At 36.9% G+C, this 20,605-nt stretch overlaps 2 protein-coding genes across 2 annotated transcripts in view; both read right to left on the reverse strand.

Moving 5' to 3' along the window:
- Nucleotides 1–6,497: 6,497 nt before the first annotated feature.
- Nucleotides 6,498–12,086, reverse strand: LOC141342685 (uncharacterized). Its single transcript, XM_073847222.1, has 4 exons — nt 11,835–12,086; nt 8,001–8,158; nt 7,431–7,927; nt 6,498–6,592 (listed from the first exon to the last, which is right to left on the reverse strand). The coding sequence occupies exons 1-4, from the start codon at nt 12,084–12,086 to the stop codon at nt 6,498–6,500; spliced, it is 1,002 nt and encodes a 333-aa protein (XP_073703323.1).
- A 1,382-nt stretch (nt 12,087–13,468) lies between these two features.
- LOC141342771 (uncharacterized) overlaps nt 13,469–20,605 on the reverse strand; it is a 68,693-nt gene continuing 61,556 nt past the window's right edge. The window contains exons 13-14 of the mRNA XM_073847342.1: nt 14,032–14,322; nt 13,469–13,947 (exon numbers count right to left, since the gene is read on the reverse strand). Coding sequence (XP_073703443.1) covers nt 13,469–13,947; nt 14,032–14,322 — 770 coding nt within the window. The remainder of the gene's footprint in view (nt 13,948–14,031; nt 14,323–20,605) is intronic.

The following is a 20,605-nucleotide window of genomic DNA, read 5'->3' on the forward strand; positions in this document are numbered from 1 at the left end:
TTCAATTTTCTAGGCTGAAAAGATTAGGAACTACACTCCCATTCCAGCGTAATAGTCAAGGAAGTTTGCTGCCGTAATAAGGCTGAAGCAGGAGCAGTAATACCACGCAGCAACCTGCAAATTCTAAACTAGCTGGGAACTCATTTCTGATAATACTCCGCCTGCTTCGGCCATATTACGGCAGCAAACTTCCTTGACTATTGCGCCGGAATGGAAGTGTAGTTCTTAATCTTATCAGCCTAGAAACTCGCGTGTCTTAGTACACGATACAACTACAGAAGAGTCAAGTTTTAAATAGGACAAATATGGAAACTCGTTGGTCATTTTTGAACGTGATGCTATTGGTCTGATAGGATTCAATGATCTATGCTAAGCTATGCTAAAAGTTTTGTCGCCAGAACAGGAGAACGGCTGAATGGATTTCAAAACGGTAAAACGCAACTTATTAACTCGGGGGGAGTTGGAGAATGAGCCTATTTTCAAAAAAAGTGGAGTGTTCCTTTAATGAAGTGATGATCTCAATCAGGTGTGTTAAATAAGGGATACATGCAAAATGTGCAGAGCAGGGGTCCCCCAGGACCAGGATTGAGAACCACTGGTATATAGCACAAAGTCTTCTTCGCATATAGTAAACCTATGTGGCAGGATTTCAGCTCCGCATACCAGTCTGGCATGAATACCACGTCATTTTGAGTTGGTTTCAGTGGGTTTGTGTGTACACAGATTTTTCTTGAGACAATGTAATCTTTATGGAAGAATAAAGAGAATTGGACTGGAAAAGCTCTGCCTATGCGTGGAAGAGCCTTATGTAGATTGTGTAATATAAATGTAAACTGGATAATTCTGTCCAAACCAAACATTACAAGTGACATGACAAAGAAAGTTTTCACAGCGAATAAATTATGTCTCCAATCTTTGAAACCAGCGAATTCAACTGTAGTCTTTAGAGAGGAACTCCATCTTGGAGTTAATCTGAATCTCAATGTTAAAAGGTTTTGTTCTTTTATGCCATTTTGCTTCATGATATAAATTATATCATTGTGTTTTTTTTATGAGTTTCATGTTATGTTCAGTTGTCTTATAATTCATATGTGTGACTTGTAGTTTGCTTTCTTGTAGATGTTCTTGTTAAACACCTTTAAGGAATTTAAGTTGTTAAAGTTATTCTTCCATATTAAGATGTTTGTAGGAAATTTAGAGGCAAGATATAATGCCCTTTAGCTTTGCAACAGGTCCTTCAGTGCTTTTCTTGTAATCAGGAATGAATACCTGAATGAATAGAGAAAATCTGATGTGTCTAGAGTACTTTATGGCTACCAAATGCATGTGTTTGAAAGGATTTAAAACTTGACTCTTCTGTAGTTATATTGTGTACTAAGATCAGCTATTTCCAAAAAAAAGTGGAGTGTTCCTTGAAGTCCACATGACTGTAGTATAATAAGTTATAATATATAACTTATATAACTTATAATGTCATAGAAGTGAAGCCACCACACAGCAATATTGCTATTCCCATAATATCATATGGTTTTGACAAAACATCACGTAACAAGTCAGAGTTTTTTTTTTTTTTCTGAAGTGTTCCTTTACATTTTTACAACAGAAACATGCTGTAAAAGGTTATTTTTGTTTAATGTTAAAAACTCCCCTGCCTACCTTGTACAATTATTCACTGTTTATGTAATTGTTATATTGTTTTTATTTGTAACTGCAACTGTTTCAATAATGATTTCATTAACAGCAGTTATATAACTCATAACATTTTACTCCTAGAATTTGCACATCTGAAATAGATGTTGCTCAATCATGGACAAATATAAATACAGACATCGTAGCATCATTCAGAGAAATAACACTGACTACATACTGTACAGACTTAAAGACATTGAGCTTTATTTCCGAGAAGACGCATGGTAAGCTTTGAATTTCAATACAATATTGAGCAAATAGTAACAGAGGCTTGTATTGTAATATTTATTGTATATTCAAATCCATTTCTGACACTAATATCAGATATATGTTCATGTTTAACCCTCATGTGGTGTTCATGTCATTTTTGACTGGAGAAGATTTTCTTTTTCCTGAAAATACTAGTTAATGTTATCGCATTGAACAGAAACTTAGTGACTTTGTTCACAGAGACTATAACAACTTGTTCACATTTTTTATTTATTTTTTACTTTTTTGTGTTGTTTTTTTCACCTTGTTACACCTATGGTGTTCCCGGTCAAAAATGACAGGCCTACACAAAATAGCTTATAAATCCCTCGTTATGCTATATTATCCCCAAAAATTGGATTCAATCTTTTTATCAACTTGTTTTCTTTCAATTAGGACTGGTTTTGTATTCAATTTTCAAACAGTTTAATTGTAGGAGTCATTTATCCGAGCTTATGCACCTCAGTTTTTGAGTGAAAAAAGCATTATTTGTTAATAATTTTGGCAATATTGAGAAAAATATGAAAATAAATTGCACTGTTGATCACACTAGTCTACTTTAATGTTTAACCAGGAAATTTATTTTGAAATGCTTTTATTTTGTACAAAATGACACAGAGTCACACTTGTGGTGTTCCTGGTCAAAAATGACGAGCCTACACAAAATATCTTATAAATCACTTGTTTTGCTATATTATCACCAAAAATTGGATTCAATCTTTTTATCAACTTGTTTTCTTTTAATTAGGACTGGTTTTTTATTTCATTTTCAAACGGTTTAATTGTAGGAGTCATTTATCCAAGGCAAGCTCCTGGTCATTGAAAGTGAATGGGGGAGACTGAAAATTTGAGAAAAATGTAGTTGTCAGGAGCATGTTTATCATGTTCACATATGTATATGCGTGCTTGCAGACATAGAGCCATTGGACATGTGCATGCATGGATACATGTATGCCACACACACACACACACACACACACACACACACACACACACACAAACTATTTTCTGAAAGAAACATTCTTTTTCACAGTGATACAATTTTTTTTTATCTAATATCCATTCATCAATCTGACATTACCACATTCGAACACACACTCACACACCTAAACTCACACTCACGCACAAACTGGCTGTGACTGCAGTGACCCTGCTTCAAAAGAATCTCTCTTTCATGTTCTTGTTTCATCACACCTTCCAGACAAAATATTATGACATTTTGCTTTGGAACTGTGATGTTCTCATTTTTTTACTTAAAAAATTAGATGCCTACTCTCAGATAAATGAGGCCCACAATTAATTAGATGCAAATAGAAATATAAAACCGGTCCTAATTGACAGAAAACAAGTTGACAAAAAGATTTAATACAAGATTGGGTGAAAATGTGGTTAAATGAGTGATTTATAAGCTATTTTTTATAGGCCTGTCATTTTTGACCGGGAACACCACAAGTGTGACTATGTGCCATTTTTTACAAAATAAAAGTTTTTCAAAACAAACTTCCTGGTGAACCATTAAAGTAGACTAGTGTGATCAACAGAACCAATATTTGTTCATATTTTTTTAATATTTCCAAAATTATTCAAAAATAATGATTTTTTTACTTAAAAAATTAGATGCCTACTCTCAGATAAATGAGGCCCACAATTAATTAGATGCAAATAGAAATATAAAACCAGTCCTAATTGACAGAAAACAAGTTGACAAAAAGATTGAATCCAAGATTGGGTGAAAATGTGGTTAAATGAGTGATTTATAAGCTATTTTTTATAGGCCTGTCATTTTTGACCGAGAACACCATAGGTGTAATAGGATTTTGAACACCACATGAGGGTTAATATTTCCTGCGTAATTACGAACATGAATAAATATATTTTCTATTGGATCAGTTACCAGTGTCATCAGTGTGCAGCAAACACTCACCTGAAAAAAACATTGCAGAAAACATCTGAAGCGACTTACAAACAGATAACATAAAAATGAATCCTGTGTGTAGTTGACAGCACATTCCAGGGCCCAGTTTATGGCGGGGCCTAGCCTGGCAAGCCAGACCCACATAAATGTAGGGTCTGGGCACTCTCCATAGACAGGGCTCAACCGGAGGGGTGGGATAAACGGTTGTCTTTCAAACTCCTCTCCACGCAATAGGATAGCGCTACATCCAATCAGAGACTTAGTCTGTCAGGTGACGTAGTCAGAGCGACGGAGATTTTTAATGAAAATCAGTGCACTGTGCAGTCTGTCAGCCAAATAATAGACATAGATGGGCACTAAACCTTTAAAAGTAAACAAAAACATGCACAGACAAATCCAAATTACACCCTGCTCTGATGTAGTATACGCAAACACCGGAAGGGGAAATTGGTGAAAAAGTCCAGGATGAGTTTGCGCAAGCAAACGTAATCTTTTAGCTTTAAATGGGTTTGAACAACCAGGATAAGCGCAAGTAATTACCATTTTGAATAGCCGCTATATCCACAATCTCTGTGCACTGTGTGAACAATGAGTGTCCTATACACGCCACAGATCGCTTCCGGTGTTTGCGTATTCTACACCACAGCGCGTTCACATGTAACGAGCTCCTGCTCAGGACACATGGACGTGGCTGTGTATCCAAAGTAAAAAATTATATAAATACTGTTCAGTTTTCCACGCGTAATTCACAGAACCAGGAATTCATGTCTGACGGAACTTATGGTCGCAGGTCAGTCGTCATCATGTTAAGCCCGCCCACCGACTCGTGATTGGCCCGGGTACATCTTGGATTTTTCGGAATTTTAAGTGAATTGAGAGTAACTAGACTGACCTTGGAAGCAAATGTAATTTGCTGCCGCTAGGGGCGCGTCTAGATTCTAGGCTAGGCGGGGCCCCTTTCTGACCACAACAGTGCACAAAGGTTTGCTACATTTTGATTGGATCTTGGTGAACAAACTGTCCAATGCCTTCAGATAAAGATACCGGGACAAAAGCCAGACACCTCAAGAAGATGACCTTTGTTACCAAACCCAGGAAGGAAAGGACTTCTCATTGGTCAAAATGCAGTTTCTACCCTTCACCCACCTTGATACTGACTGCTAAATTTAGGCCTGCGACCACCATAAAAATTCCTTAGGATCTCCAGACGCAGAGATCCATCCAAATCCATTCATAACTTATGTTTTCAAACCACATCACACCTGTCTTTTACATATTCAGAAAAATACGTATTCTCAGTGACAATGATGTTGCTCTGGAAATTCTTCGTCATCAGTCAGGAACCTAGGTGTCCTTTTCAATAGCAATCCTTCCTTCGAAAGCCACATTTCTAGCATTTGCAAAACCACATTTTTCCAACTAAAAACTGTATCGAAATTACATCCTGTGCTCTCAGTGTCAAATGAAGAAATGTTAATTCATGCATTCATGACCTTAATGATAGATTATTGTAATGCTTTATTGGGTGGTTGTTCTGCACGCTTAATAAACAAACTCCAGCTGGTCCAAAATGCAGCAGCTAGAGTTCTGACTAGAACCAGAAAGTATGACAATATTAGCTTGGTTTTGTCAGCACTGCATTGGCTCCCTATAAAACATTGTATAGATTTTAAAATATTGCTAATTACTTATAAAGCCATGAATGGTTCAGCTCCTCAATGCTTGGGCGATTTCTTATCACATTATAGTCCTTCATGTTTGCTGCGTTCTCAAAACTCTGGCGATTTGATAATACCTAAAATATATCAAAATCAGCTGTGGGCGGCAGATGATTTTCGTATTTAGCGCCTAAACTCTGGAACAATCTACCTAACACTGTTCGGGAGGCGGACACAATCTGTCAGTTTAAATCCAGATTAACCTGGTTTACACATAAAAACATTAACAACATTTCTATAACTCAAATCAATTAAAGGATTGTTATGCTGCATTAATTAAGTCAACCTCAACCGAAAACACTTCCCATATTAGAATTTCTGTCATATTTTGGAACCATTCCTATAGGATTTTGATAGGAATTTTCTTATAAACAAATAATCTGTAGGATCATTCTTATAAGATTTTTTTTTTATGGGATCAAATTGAAAGCTTCTTCCTGTCTTTATGGGAACTTTTCATCTAAAGGAGAACTTTTCCACTGTTCTATTTTTTTTTTTTTTTACTAACAAATAGTACTTGCAGTTTGCCGTTTACATCACCCTGACGTAGACGTTGTTCATTGTATGTTGCTTGTCTAAAAATCCCAAAGGATTCTAATAATAAACTTGTACAGGATTTTTATTCAGATTTCAATCATATTTTGGAACAGTTTCTGTATGATTTCGTTAGGAATAGTCTTAGGATTCTTCCAAATTCCCATTAAAACCCTGTATAAATTACAGTATATTTATGCCTTGTCCTATAAAAAACCTATAAGACAATTCCTAATGGAATCATTTAGAAAAGGTTCCAAAATATGATAGAAATTCTAACTGGAATAGAACAACTGACGATTTACGTCAGAAAAAGAATGGCATCTATGCCAATATTAGTATCTTTCTTTCTTTTTCCGAGGTCACCGTAGCCACCAGATCATGTATCCAGGTCAGACGGTCATTGAAGTCCCCCAGATCCAGTCCATACCCATCAGCACCCAGAGATAACCTCTACAGCCCTGAAAGTCAGCAGAGTCCATGTCAACTAGATGAGCCCCAGAGACAGATCATGAGTGAATAACAAAAAAAAAAAAAAAAGCGTTGAACAGGAATCATTTGAAAAAGCACCCAGTTCGCACTTATCTATAATTTAAATTAATTGCTTATGTTTTCAAAATTAGTCTTTTTAATGAACAGTGCTACTAATTTCAGTGTACGCAGAAACATACAGTGACAATAAAGGCTTTCAATTTAAATCAAAGTTTTATTGAGAAATTTAAAACAGAATTTACAAAGCAAGCAACACTTAATGGCTTTCAGACTTAAACACTAAAAACATGCAATCAGCAGACTCTACAAGTTGATACATTAAAAATAACAATGTATTACTTAAAAAATGTTTAATCAATGATTACTCAATTCCACAGAAGGACCAGTTCTGAAGCTACATGACAGTATTTTATCTTGCATCTGCGTTTCCTAAATACATCATAACATTTAGTCATTTTAAAAACAACAATGAAAGCAGATTAATATTAAATCTCAGTCTCTCTTAAAAGTGTTGAACAGGAACAGTTTGAAAAAGTATCTACTTCATAAAGGACTAAGCAAACTAAGTGAAACTCATAGGACAGCACAATGATATAATTTATATCATGAGGCTAAATGATACACAGGAATATAAATTTTTGATGTTGTTCTTTGGGGAGAAATTCCATCTTTAAGTTAAACTGATACTCATTCGAAACTTGCGTTTCTTGCAATGCCTGGTTAGGACAGACTTATCCAGATGATATTTTATTGCTTGATGGATTATTGTGTCACATTTGGTGAGGACGCAGCATCAGAACTGAAAGTGCTGGATCTGAAGACGATCTACTTACTGTGCTTGTTATTTGCATGATATTGTAGAGAAGATAAATGCTTGAAACTCTTCCCACATTCAGTGCAGTGATACGGTTTCTCTCCAGTGTGAATCCTCTCATGTGATTTCAAATGGTTTGCTGAAGTAAAAGTCTTCTCACACTCAAAGCACATGTACTCTCTCACACCAGTGTGTATTTTCTGATGTACTTTTAAATATTGTAGACATGAAAAACTCTTTCCACACAAATCACATGAATGTGGCTTCTCCTTTGTATGAACTTTCAGGTGCTCCTTTAGGCCTGAAGCCCACAAAAATATTTTGTTGCATTGATCACAAGGGTAGAGCTTCTCTCTGGTGTGGATGTTCATGTGTTTGTTAAGGGCTGATGACCGTGTGAAACTCTTTTCACACTGATGACATGCGAACGTCTTCTCTCCAGTGTGAACTCTCATGTGTGCTGCAAGTTGTCCTTTGAGGGCAAAACTCTTCCCGCACTGATCACATGTGCGATTTCTCTCCAGTGTGGATCCTCTAATGTCTTTTCAGATTTCCTGACTGACTGAATCTCTTGTCACAGTGTGAACACTTGTAAGGATTATTTCCAGTGTGGAAGTTCATGTGATTCTTAAGGGTTGATGATCGTGTGAAACTCTTCCCACATCGATCACAAGTGAACGGATTTTCTCCATTATGAACTCTCATGTGAACATCAAATTTATGTTTGCTTGTCGAACTCTTTCCACACTGAGTGCAGGTGAAAGATTTCTGGGCTCTTTTCTTTAAATCTTTCTGTTTGGTTTGAGAGCAACTCAAAATTTTCTCATATTCCCTCAGTTCTTGATTACCCTTGCTTTCTTCTATCAACTCTGAAATAAAAATGAATAATTTTCAGTAACCCTGTTGAACCCTGACAAATGTAATACAATATGTAGGTCCCTGAAACTTTACATAGTACATTGATCTTCAAATTATTACATTTAAACATAATCACGAATCCTGTGTAACTATTACATATGTTTAACTACACAATTATCTAACATAAATATTACTAAAACAAGACTTTACAACCAATCTAAATCTACTTGAAGCATTATAACCATCAGCACTATTAATAAAGAAAGAAAAATAAACACCAACCTGTTTGTTCTTCAGTATCTTCAGTGTGTTTGATTCTGCAGGGCTCTGGATCTCTCATCTTCTCTCTGTTTTTGCAGATTTCAGCTCTTCCTGATGCTTTGATACTCGTCTGCTCTTGTAAACTGATGGGAATATTCCAGCTTTTATTGGCAAACTGCAGTGGGAGGAGCTTCAGTGATGATGTGATTACAGTGGGAGGAGCTTCACTGATGATGTGATTACAGTGGGAGGGGCTGATCTGCAAAAATCAAAATTATATCAGAGTTACTGCCTTTGTTTTTATACAAATTAATAACATCATAAAACAATGTAGTGTTAATTCTTCCAGGCTATACATAGTGGTAAGAAAAACAGTTCAAATCATTAAAATAGAAGTAAATCTAAAGATTTGTAACCAACAAATCCCCTCACAGTCTGTTGACACCAATGAAATGAGCCATTTTTATAAGATCTGAAGACATCAGCATAATAAATGAGCTGAAAACAGAAACTATTGCCATGAAATAAAGAGTATTTTCAGCAGCTCTGTTAATATTGATGAGCCTCAGACTATCAACACTCATCAGAAAGTCAATCAGTGTCTTTGCAAATATACTCGATCACTAAAACTGATTGATTAACCTCATTCTTTTGTCTCTATATATAAAGTGGCATTTGTATAGATGGGCGAACATAATCACCTGATTTTGTAAATGTGGCCAATTACATTTGCATTAAGCACCCAGTTCGCACTTGTCTATAATTTAAATGAATAACTTACGCCTACAAAATTAGTCTTTTTAATGAACAGTGCTCCTAATTTCATTGTATGCAGAAAAATACAATGACAATAAAGGCTTTCAATTCAAAAGTTGTACTGAGAAGTTTAAAACAATTTTAAGAGCAAACATAACACTTAACGGCTTTCAGACTTAAACACTAAAAACATATAATCAGCAGACTTTAAAAGTTGACACATTAATAAAAGTAAAAAGTACACTGTAAAAAGTTTTCACCAGATTCAACTTAGGTTTTTAAGTTCAGCAGCTGCCTTAAGTTTTTAAGTTAAATCAGCTTAAAACTACAAGTCATTATAACGCATCACAATAAAAATGAGTTGATATAACTTGTGAGTTTAAATGACTTAAAAATCCCAATCTGGGATTGTGGGAAGGACATGGACAATCATAAACAAATATAAATACAGACATCATAGCATCATTAAGAGAAATTATGCTGACAACATACAGAACAAACTTAAAGACATGAAGTTTGTATTGTAATATTTATTGTATATTCAAATCAATTTTAGATACTAATATAAGTGTCAGGAATATGTCTGTGTTTTGTCCGGTTCTGTTCAGTGTTTCCTAGTGTTTTCCCCCCTCACTTGAACTTCAGTTGATTTTTCCCTTTGTCTTCCCCTGTTACTCTGTGTCATTTGGTTCGTTCCCACTTAGCTTTGATTTGATTCACCTGTCTTGATACCTTGTTTATGGCCATGCCTTGTTTTCAGAGTATTTAGAGTCTGTGTTTGCACTCCCCGTTTGTCCGTTGTTGACTATGTTACATGTTATACGTTTTGCTCCTGGTTTCTGTTTGTTTTGTATTATATTCAGTGTTTTATTTAATAAACTGTTCTTTTTGCTTTCACTCCAGTTCTCCTCCTCCATTCTCCATTCTCCTCAACCCACCAAACTGTGACAATAAGATATACGTATGTTCATGTTTAATATTTCCTGCATTATTACATACATAAATAAATATATTTGGTATTGGATCAGTTAGCAGTGTCATCAGAGTGCAGCAAACACAAAAAGTTTGCTACATTTTGATTGAATCTTGGTGGACTAACATAAGAAAACTGTCCAATGCCATCAGATAAAAATACCAGGACAACAGCCAGACACCTCAAGAAGATGACTTTTGCTATCAAACCCAGGAAGGACAGGACTTCTCATTGGTCAAAATGCAGTTTCTGCCCTTCACCCACCTTGAGACTGACTGCTAAACTTCCTTAAGGGCTTTGACCCTGCATGCCCTCAACAGGTGTGTGTGTCAAATCAGTTATGTTGATGGTGCTGAGTGGCACTGCATTGGGTGGTCTGTTGTCAGCTGACGAGTTGGGTGGGAATAAATACTGAATTGGTACTGAATTTGGGAAATAGGAGTGTGTGTGTACTGGTGGAGTGTGTGCATATACTGGTCCACAAGGACCTCTTCTCTACTTATCCAGAGTGTGCAAAAGGGCTGGCAAAATCACTCTGGACCCCTCTCATCCAGCACACTCGCTCTTTGAACTGTTACCATCTGGTCGACGCTACAGAGCACTGAGCACCAAGACGACCAGACACCGGAACAGTTTTTTCCCCCAGGCAATCCATCTCATGAACACTTGTCAGTAAACGTGGAACATGCATGCACTATTATACACTTTATTAATCTATTCAGTATTTATTAATACCTACTTACATCCAAATTTGCACCTAATATACCTGTACCTAGTAATGGCATACTCTGTATATTGTGTTCTTGCTATTTTGCACTTTGCACTTTGTCTTGTGTACTTAGATTTTAAAAAGAACAATATACATGTCTTGTCTTGTCACTGTCACTCTGTTGCACTGTGGAGCTGCTGTCACTAAAACAAATTCCTAGTATGTGTAAACATACCTGGCAATAAAGCTCATTCTGATTCTGATTCCCTCAAATGGGATATTGTAATGTGGCGGTGGCGATGGCTGCACAACTTGACGCAGGAGAGCAAACCCATCTGCAATTGATGATGTTGGCCTATCCAGGGAATTTGTTATTTTAGAGAAATTCTCCGATGCCTGCTTTTCTGAGGTCTCAATAATTTCCACAAGTTTCTTCTTGACATTTCTGTCATCCTCAACAGCATTCCACCACTGGGCCTCAGCGGGTAGCTTCCTCTTTAACCGTTCATGCCGATGTGCCTTCAGTTTAGCCTTTACGGAGTAGACCAAAGAAAATGTATTAAAACTCATTTACATTATCATTTACAGAAGTATACCTATTAAAAAAAAAATCCCTCATGTTTCCCCTCAGCATAGTCAATCTATAAACAAGTACTTAACACTAAATGTCACGATTCACAACAGACTATAGGAATACAGAAATTAAAATGTGATTCATTGGAAGGCTAGTATGATCTTAAATTTCACAGATACATCCACACATTCATTGAAATAAAGCCAATAATACACTACAATGATATGACAATAAATACATACCTGAAGCAGGTCTCTCCTCTGCTTCACAGTGGGGTTGATGGCCACACTACCATCAACATCTTAAACCTCTGCTTCAGACTCGTGGTCCACTTCCACCAAGGACGCAGATGATGTGGCGGGGGAAGGAGCGACGGAATCTTCCAGTTTGTCTCGATGCCGGAGGCGATGGTCGTAGTGGCTGGAGAACCACCCCAAACCTGCTCACACAACTCGAAGTAGAGGAGCACCCCTCTTCCGTGGCCACTCCTGCGTCCAGTGTCTACTAAATTTCTGTATTTCCCTCTTATTGCCTTAAGTTCCATTGTCAGATTGGCTCACGTTATCTCCTCCTTCACATGAGGAAAGTCCTGGTTGGTCTCGGACGGCTATTGCTCCAAGAATTGGGCCAACATGTCGACATATTTGGACTGGCAAGATTCCCAGTCGACATTGTCTTGGGCTTTCCTTGCCTTGTAGTCCAACGCTACACGAAGGAGTAATTCAACTTCACTGTCTGTCCACACAAACGAACCTCGCGCCATGTTTTCTGTTTTGAAAGGAAGAGGAAGTCGCTCGTGTGATTCGTTGGTGTCGATTCTGAGGATTTTGATTGGCTTGCATGGCTTTTTTCTTTTCTCTATACTGCCGCCCATAGGTTTGGCATAGTTATCATGGCGCTCGATATTTACCATGTTTCTTCAATAAATATCCGTTTCATCATTACTCCGGTTTCCTGCAAGTTTCTCTTGGCTCATCTCCACGGCAGTGCATGACATTCAGAGACTTGACATTATCACATGTAGGAACATTTGGCAAGATACAGTTAGCTTTATAATTTATGAGGCAATAATAAATTGTAAGTGTATTTCCTTTATTTCCAGAGAACAGTGAACGTTACAGCTTACTGATACTACAGTCTTTCATAGCCACAGGGCTATGGGGTTCAGGTATTCATTTTCATTCCTACTTACAAGAGAAGCACAGAAGGATCAGTTGTGAAGCTACATGACAGTATATCTTGCATCTGCGTTTCCTAAATACATCTTAAGTGGAAGAATTTTAAAAACAACAATGAAAAGCATACTACAATTAAATCTCAGCCTCTCTTAAAAGCGTTGAACAGGAACCGTTTGAAAAAGCACCCAGTTCGCACTTATCTATAATTTAAATGAATTGCTCATGTTTACAAAATTAGTCTTCTTAATGAACAGTGCTACTTCTACTATTTCAGTGTACGCAGAAAAATACAATAACAATAAAGGCTTTCAATTCAATTCAAAATTTTATTGAGAAATTTAAAACAGAATTAAAAAAGCAAACATAACACTCAATGGATTTCAGACTTATAAACTAAAAACATACAATCAGCAGACTCTACAAGTTGATAAGTTATTAAAAGTGAAAAGTAGAAGTAATGTATTGATAAAAAGATACATTTAATCAATAATAAATGCACAGGAATACAACTTTTTGACATTGTTCTTTGGGAAGGAACTCCATCTTTGAGTTAATCTGAAACTCATTTGAATCTGAAGATGAAATTAATTCACTGTGAAAACTTTAGATAATGTTTCCTCATCATGTCGTTTGTAATGACTAGTTAGGAAAAAAATGTCTAGATGACATTTTATTGCTTGATGCATTATTGTGTCTCATTTGGTGAGGAAGTGACATCAGATCTGAAAGTCCTGGATGTAAAGATGATCTAATTGTGCTTGTTTTTTGTATGTCTGTGTAGAGCAGATGATTGAATGAAACACATCCCACATTCAGTGCATTGATACGGTTTCTCTCCAGTGTGGATCCTCTCATGTTTTGTGAGACTTGATGAATCACTGACTCTCTTGTCACAGTGTGAACACTTGAAAGGTTTCTCTCCAGTGTGGATCCTCTCATGTGTTTTGAGACTTGATGAATAACTGAACCTCTTGTCACAGTGTGAACACTTGAAAGGTTTTTCTCCAGTGTGGATCCTCTCATGCAGTTTTAAATTGCTCGCTGTAGTAAAAGTCTTTTCACACTCAAAGCACATGTAGTCTCCCACACCAGAGTGTGTTTTCTGATGTACTTTTAAATATTGAAGACTTGAAAAACTCTTTCCACACAAATGACATGAATGTGGTTTCTGCTTTGTATGAACTTTCAGGTGTTCCTTTAGGGCTGAAGCCCACAAAAATGTTTTGCTGCATTGAGCACACGCATACAGCTTCTCTCTGGTGTGGATGTTCATGTGTATCTTAAGGACTGATGATTTCATGAATCTCTTTTCACACTGATCACAAGCAAACGGTTTCTCTCCAGTATGAACTCTCATATGTACTTCAAGTAGTACTTTTTGTGCAAAACTCTTCCCGCACTGATCACACTTGTACAGTTTCTCTCCAGTGTGAATCATCTCATGTCTTTTCAGATTTCCTGACTGACTGAATCTCTTGTCACAGTGTGAACACTTGTATGGTTTCTCTCCAGTGTGGATGTTCATGTGAATCTTAAGGGTTGATGATTGTGAGAAACTCTTCCCGCACTGATCACAAGTAAACAGATTTTCTCCATTATGAACTCTCATGTGAACATCAAATTTATATTTGCTTGTCAAACTCTTTCCACACTGAGTGCAGGTGAAAGATTTCTGGGCTTTTTTCTTTAAATCTTTCAGTTTGGTTTGAGAGCAGCTAATTTCTTTCTCATATTCCCTCAGTTCTTGATTATCCTTGCTTTCTTCTATCAACTCTGAAATAAAAATTAAAATGGTTAATTTTCAGTAACCCTGTTGAACCCTGACAAATGTAATACAATATTTAGGTTCATGAGATCTTAAAATTATTTAAACATAATCAAAAATCCTGTGTAACTATTTAATATTTTTAACTACACAATTATCTAACGTAAATATTACTAAAAAACTACTTTACTGTCGATCAAAATCAGCTTGAAGCTTTATAACCATCAGCACTATTAATAAAGAAAGAAAAATATACACCAACCTGCTTGTTCTTCAGTATCTTCAGTGTGTTTGATTCTGCAGGGCTCTGGATCTCTCATCTTCTCTCTGTTTTTGCAGATTTCAGCTCTTCCTGATGCTTTGATACTCATCCTCAATTGTAAACTGATGGGAATATTTCAGCATTTATTGGCAAACTGCAGTGGGAGGAGCTTCAGTGATGATGCGATTGCAGTGGGAGGAGCTTCACTGATGATGTGATTACAGTGGGAGGAGCTTCAGTGGTGATGTGACTGCAGTGGGAGGAGCTGATCTGCCAAAATCAAAATTATATCAGAGTTACTGAATTTGTTTTTATACAAATCAATAACATAATTAAAAAAATGTAGTGTTAATTCTCCCAGGCTATTCACAATCAGATTAAAATAGAATCATTAATATAGAAATAAATCTAAAGATTTGTAACCAACAAATGCCCTCAGTCTGTTGACACCAATGAAATGAGCATTAAGTGGCTATTTTAAGGAGATCTGAAGACATCAGCATAATAAATGAGCTGAAAACACGAACTATTGACATGAAATTAAGAGTCTTTTCAGCAGCTCTGTTAATATTGATGAGCCTCAGACTATCAACACTCATTCAACAAACAATTCAGGATCATCAGCAGATCATCTCACTTTAGCTTTTTTGCTCTTGGACTTAGGATAAGGATAAACTTTATTTGTCCCCGAGAGGAAATTTATCTTGGGCAAAAAAGTGCTACAACGTTGCTCTAGGCAGACAATAATAATAAATAAAACGAAACAAAACAATTAAGAACATACATTGTTTACAATGTAAGACCGTGTATAGATATAAAAATATGAAATATATAAAGCACAGTAAGGTGCTAATATGCTACAGCTGCATTGTTCTTGGTAGAGTTCAACAGTTTTATCGAGGCAGAAACAAACGAAAACTTCAATCTGTTGGTTTTACACATTGGCATTCTCAGTCTCTTTCTCGATGGTAACGGCTGATATTCACTGAATAGAGGATGTCTGGAATCAGCACTGATATGTATTGCTCTTCTCATCACTGCCTGTTCATATATAGTCTGTTTGGGCTCGTATTGTTTTATTCCTATGATTTTCATGGCTTTTTTTGGATATGAACCAATTTGTTTTTTAATTGAATAGACAGATTTCCAAGCCAGACTGTAATTCCATAGCGAATAGACTTTCAACTTTTTCAAATGACTTGTACTTTTTCACATCAGGATAGACATTTTCAACTAATCAGAAAATCCATCAGTGTCTTTGCAAATATACACGATCACTAAAAGTGATAGATTAACCTCATTCTTTTGTCTCTATACATAAAGAGACATTAGTGTAGATGGGCGAACATACTCACCTGATTTTGTAAATGTGGCCAATTACATTTGCATTAAGCACCCAGTTCGCACTTGTCTATAATTTAAATGAATCGCTTACGTTTACAAAATTAGTCTTTTTAATGAACAGGCTTTCAATTCAATTCAAACGTTGTACTTAGAAATGTAAAACAATTTAAAAAGCAAACATAACACTTAACGGCTTTCAGACTTAAAAACTAAAAACTAACAATCAGCAGACTCTACAAGTTGACGAATTATAAAAAGTAAAAAATACACTGTAAAAAGTGTATTCAACTTAGCTTTGTAAGTTCAGCAGCTGCCTTAAGTTTTTAAGTTAAATCAGCTTAAAACTACAAGTCATTATAACGTATCACAATAAAAATGAGTTGATATAACTTGTGATATAAAGTGTTCACGCTGTGACAAGAGATTCACTCAGTCAGGAGACCTAACGAAACACACGTTAGTCCACACTGGAGAAAAACCATATCCCTGCACTGAATGAGGGAAGCGTTTTAATCATTCATCTTCTGTACACAGTCATACAAAAAACCAAACAGTAAACATGAAGCCTGTTTTATTAACTTTTATTAGCTTTACTTGTTTGTTGGGTTTGTTTACAGCATGCAAGACTCCAAGACTTCTCCATTTTTAGTAAACCTATGTGGCAGGATTACAGCTCCACATATTGATCTGGCACGAGTACCGCAACATTTTGAGTTGTTTTCAGTGTTTTTTTGTGTACACAGATTTTTCTTGAGACAACGCCATGTTTATGGAAGAACAAAAAATAAAAATAAAGGAATGGGCAGGGAAAGCGCTGTCTATGTGTGGATGAGCCTTATATAGATCATCTTCAGATCTGATGCTGCCTCCTCACCAAATGTGAAACAATAAAGCATCAAGCTATAAAATATAACCTTATAAATGTAACGAGTTTGGCATCAGTCACGTCACATGTGCATCAGTCACTCTAGCGTAGAATACGCAAACGCCGCAAGGGGAAATCAGTGAAAAGTCCCGGATGAGTTTGTGCAAGCAAACTTAATCTTTTAGCTTTTAATCGGTTTAAACAATCAGGATGCGCGCAAGTTATTCCCATATTGAATAGCCGCTATACCCACAATCTCTGTGCACTGTGTAAACAATTAGTGTCGTATTCATGCGACAGATCGCTTCCAGCGTTTGCGTATTCTACACCAGAAGCGCGTGCTCATGTGACGTGACTGATTCCAAACTCGTGCACATGACAGATGGACGTGGCTGTGTATCAAAGGTAAAAAATGATATAAATACTGTTCAGTTTCTCACAAAAACCGATCGTTTCGTGTCTTAGGACATCAATGTATCGTCACGAGTCGCAGGGTGTAATTTGGATTTGTCTTTTTTGTTGTTTTTGTTTACTTTTAAAGGTTTGGTGCCCATTATCATAAATTTACACCACTAATCTATAACTGGATGGCTCATAATGTCATAGAAGTGAAGCCACCACACAGCCATATTGTTATTCCCTAGTATTCCCATAATTTGTGCTCAATTATATAAATATATTCAAATCAATTTTAGAGACTAATATAAGATATATGTTCATGTTTAATATTTCCTGCATAATTACATACATAAATATATTTGGTATTGGATCAGTGTCATCTCATTGCATCAGAAGAAGAATGGCATCTACGCTAATATTAGTATCTTTCTTTCTTATTCCGAGGTCACCGTAGATCCAACAGATCCAATCTGTATCCAGATCAGATGGTCACTGCAGTCCCCTGGATCCAGTCCGTACCAAGAGCAGATGGTGGATCAGCAACTACAGCCTGAATGTCAGCAGAAACCATGTCAACTAGATGAGCCCCAAAACAGATCATTAGTAAACAACTACCTAGACGTCCCCTGGCACAAGACCACAGGAACCAGATGTAACATGAAACTTTTGCATTACTGACACACCATTGTTCTATTTTAATACTGTAAATTTGCTTTGACACAACTTGTATTGTAAAAAGCGCTGTATAATTAATCTTGACTCGACTTGTAGTGCATCATCTTACAAAAACTCAGCTGTTAATAGACAAATGAATGCATGACAGTTCAAACTTTTCCCATCTTGTTTGGACTTAATTTGTTTCATAACATTGCCAAAGGAGGTAAGGAGGTGGAAAGGAGGTGGAAAGGAGGCCAAGTACTCACCTCAGTCATGCTATTGAGGGTGGAGAGAGCGCTGGTAATTGAATTGCAAAATAGTGAAAACACATCAGAGACGAATGCCTTGACATTATAACATGTAGGAAGAGTTGGCAAGATACAGTTAGCTTGATAATATTTATGAGGCAATAATAAATTGCAAGTGTATTTCCTTTATTTCCCCAACACCTAACAGAGAACAGTGAACATTACAGCTTACTGATACTATGTCTTTCATAATTTAGCCGCAGAGCTCATTTAATAATAGGTTCAGGTATTCATTCACAAGAGATGCACAGAAGGATCAGTTGTGAAGCTACTTGACAGTATATCTTGCATCTACTTTTCCTAAATACATCTTAAGTGGAAGAATAACTCAGTCATTTTAAAAAACAACAATGAAAAGCATATTACAATTAAATCTAAGTCTCTCTTAAAGGCGCTGAACAGGAGCCGATTGAAAAAGCACCAAGTTCGCACTTTTCTATAATTTAAATTAATTGCTTATGTTTACAAAATGAGTCTTTTTTCATGAACAGTGCTACTAATTTCAGAGTATGCAGAAAAATACTATAGTACTGTCACGTATCTGGTCTATCCTGTCATTATGAACTCTTGCACCACACATCATGGACTTCATTTCCCACAAGCCACTGCTCTAATCACTGCATTCACCTGCTCTCACTTTACTGATTACTGGTCACAGCTGCACCTCATCACACTGTCTGCATTTAAGCCACTCACACACACAGCCACCTTGCGAAGTCTTATTGTTCCCATGGTCGTAATTCTAAGCGTTTATCTCTGTGTTGGATTCTCTGTGTATGACTCTCGACTGTGTACCCCGTTATTGATCCCTGCTGCCTGCCATTGCGACCATTGCTTGAGTATTGAACTGTTTCCCGGATTACCTACATTGTTCCTGTTTTCTGGTGATTATTCCTGCATGTTGACGATTCTCAATAAATGCTGCAAATGGATCCGCACGTCTCTGACCCTCCTTGTGACAGAAGACTTCGCCACCAAGGATCCAGCGGCTTTATTCATCAGCCGTTCACCATGAACTCAGGAGACTGTCTAGTTCGTCTTCGTCAGAACAACCGGCCTATTGAGGAGTATGTGGCTGACTTCTGCGAACTATGTTACAGGGTAGATTTCACTGACATTTTTCTAAAGCACATTTTCTATTAAGGACTGAACAAGAATTTAAAACCCAATATGCCTTTACACACCCCGCACTGGACACTTGAACAGTATATAGACTATGCTCTCCTACTGGCCGGTTCAACATTTACTGTTGGGACTGCGGATGAGGAGCCCCACAGTCTTACAGCACCCATATTAGAGACCTGCAATCCCGCGGGAGTACCGCGGGACCCGCGGGACCCAACGCAACAGAGTGCGGCGCGGGACAAAACTTGATGGGCGAGTGCGGGTGCGGGCGGGTGGAGACTCGTGTGTGTGCGGGATGCGGGAAAATAAAATGATTCGCGGGACTCCCGCAAAATAGAAATATCTAAACATAAAATATCTAAAAACAAAAAATTGTTATTCATCTATTGCACAAAAGCAGCAAGAACAACATAAATATGATCAGTAAGCGCAAGAATAGGCAGTTTCAGTTTAAAACTTGTTTGAAGTGTGAGCAATGTAGCTGTCGTATTTCCGTTATGATAATAACGTGTATATGAAAAGATCTGGATGCACGCTTAATCTGCTTAAACACGAAGCTTTTATTAACACTCTTCAGCTGTGCAGCATGAGTTCTAACTCCCTATTCAGCAAGAGATACACAACCAAACGCTGACTCATTTGCATTACTAATACTGACAGGTGATACAGCCAATACGAAAAGACAATACATTGCCTCTAACATATGATTGGCTTATAACCAAACGTAAGAATACTACAGTAGCCATCTGCTGATTTCTGGAGCGCATCGCCAATCAGTGGTGTTTAAGTTAAAATCAACTCACTGCTCAAAAGTATTGAACAGTGCTGAATATTGGGTGCTTACAAATTACAACACTCAAAGTGTAGACATGTATGAAAGATTAATTGTGCATAATATCCATTGTGTTATAAGAGCTTTATGAGATCGCGTATATACTGAGATGTCAGCTTTAAAGGAGCCTTGTTTGTTTGCATTCTGCCGTAGCTCATGTTTGCTTTTTTGTTAAGAATAACAGTGGTTTGTGAATGTTGATGCTTAGTCTAAATAACACATATTTTATCCAGAGCGTTTATGCTGGGGTCTAGTAGAACTTACAAGATGTTACAGAACTGTTTCATGTAAATTCAATCGATGTACAGAAAAAATCAATATAGATTAA

The sequence above is a fragment of the Garra rufa genome, chromosome 1 (assembly GCF_049309525.1).
Source record: "Garra rufa chromosome 1, GarRuf1.0, whole genome shotgun sequence".
Lineage (NCBI taxonomy): Eukaryota > Metazoa > Chordata > Actinopteri > Cypriniformes > Cyprinidae > Garra > Garra rufa.

What these genes read in the sequence shown, in the direction of transcription:
- LOC141342685 (XM_073847222.1), bottom strand. Translation starts at nt 12,086, where the DNA reads ATGGAACTTAAGGCAATAAGAGGGAAATACAGAAATTTAGTAGACACT. An exon ending in ACTGGAAATAATCCTTACAA is followed by an intron (nt 7,928 to 8,000) that starts GTGTTCACACTG and finishes CACACTGGAGAG; the next exon opens with AAATCGCACATGTGATCAGT. An exon ending in TCATGCAAATAACAAGCACA is followed by an intron (nt 6,593 to 7,430) that starts GTAAGTAGATCG and finishes GGGCTCATCTAG; the next exon opens with TTGACATGGACTCTGCTGAC.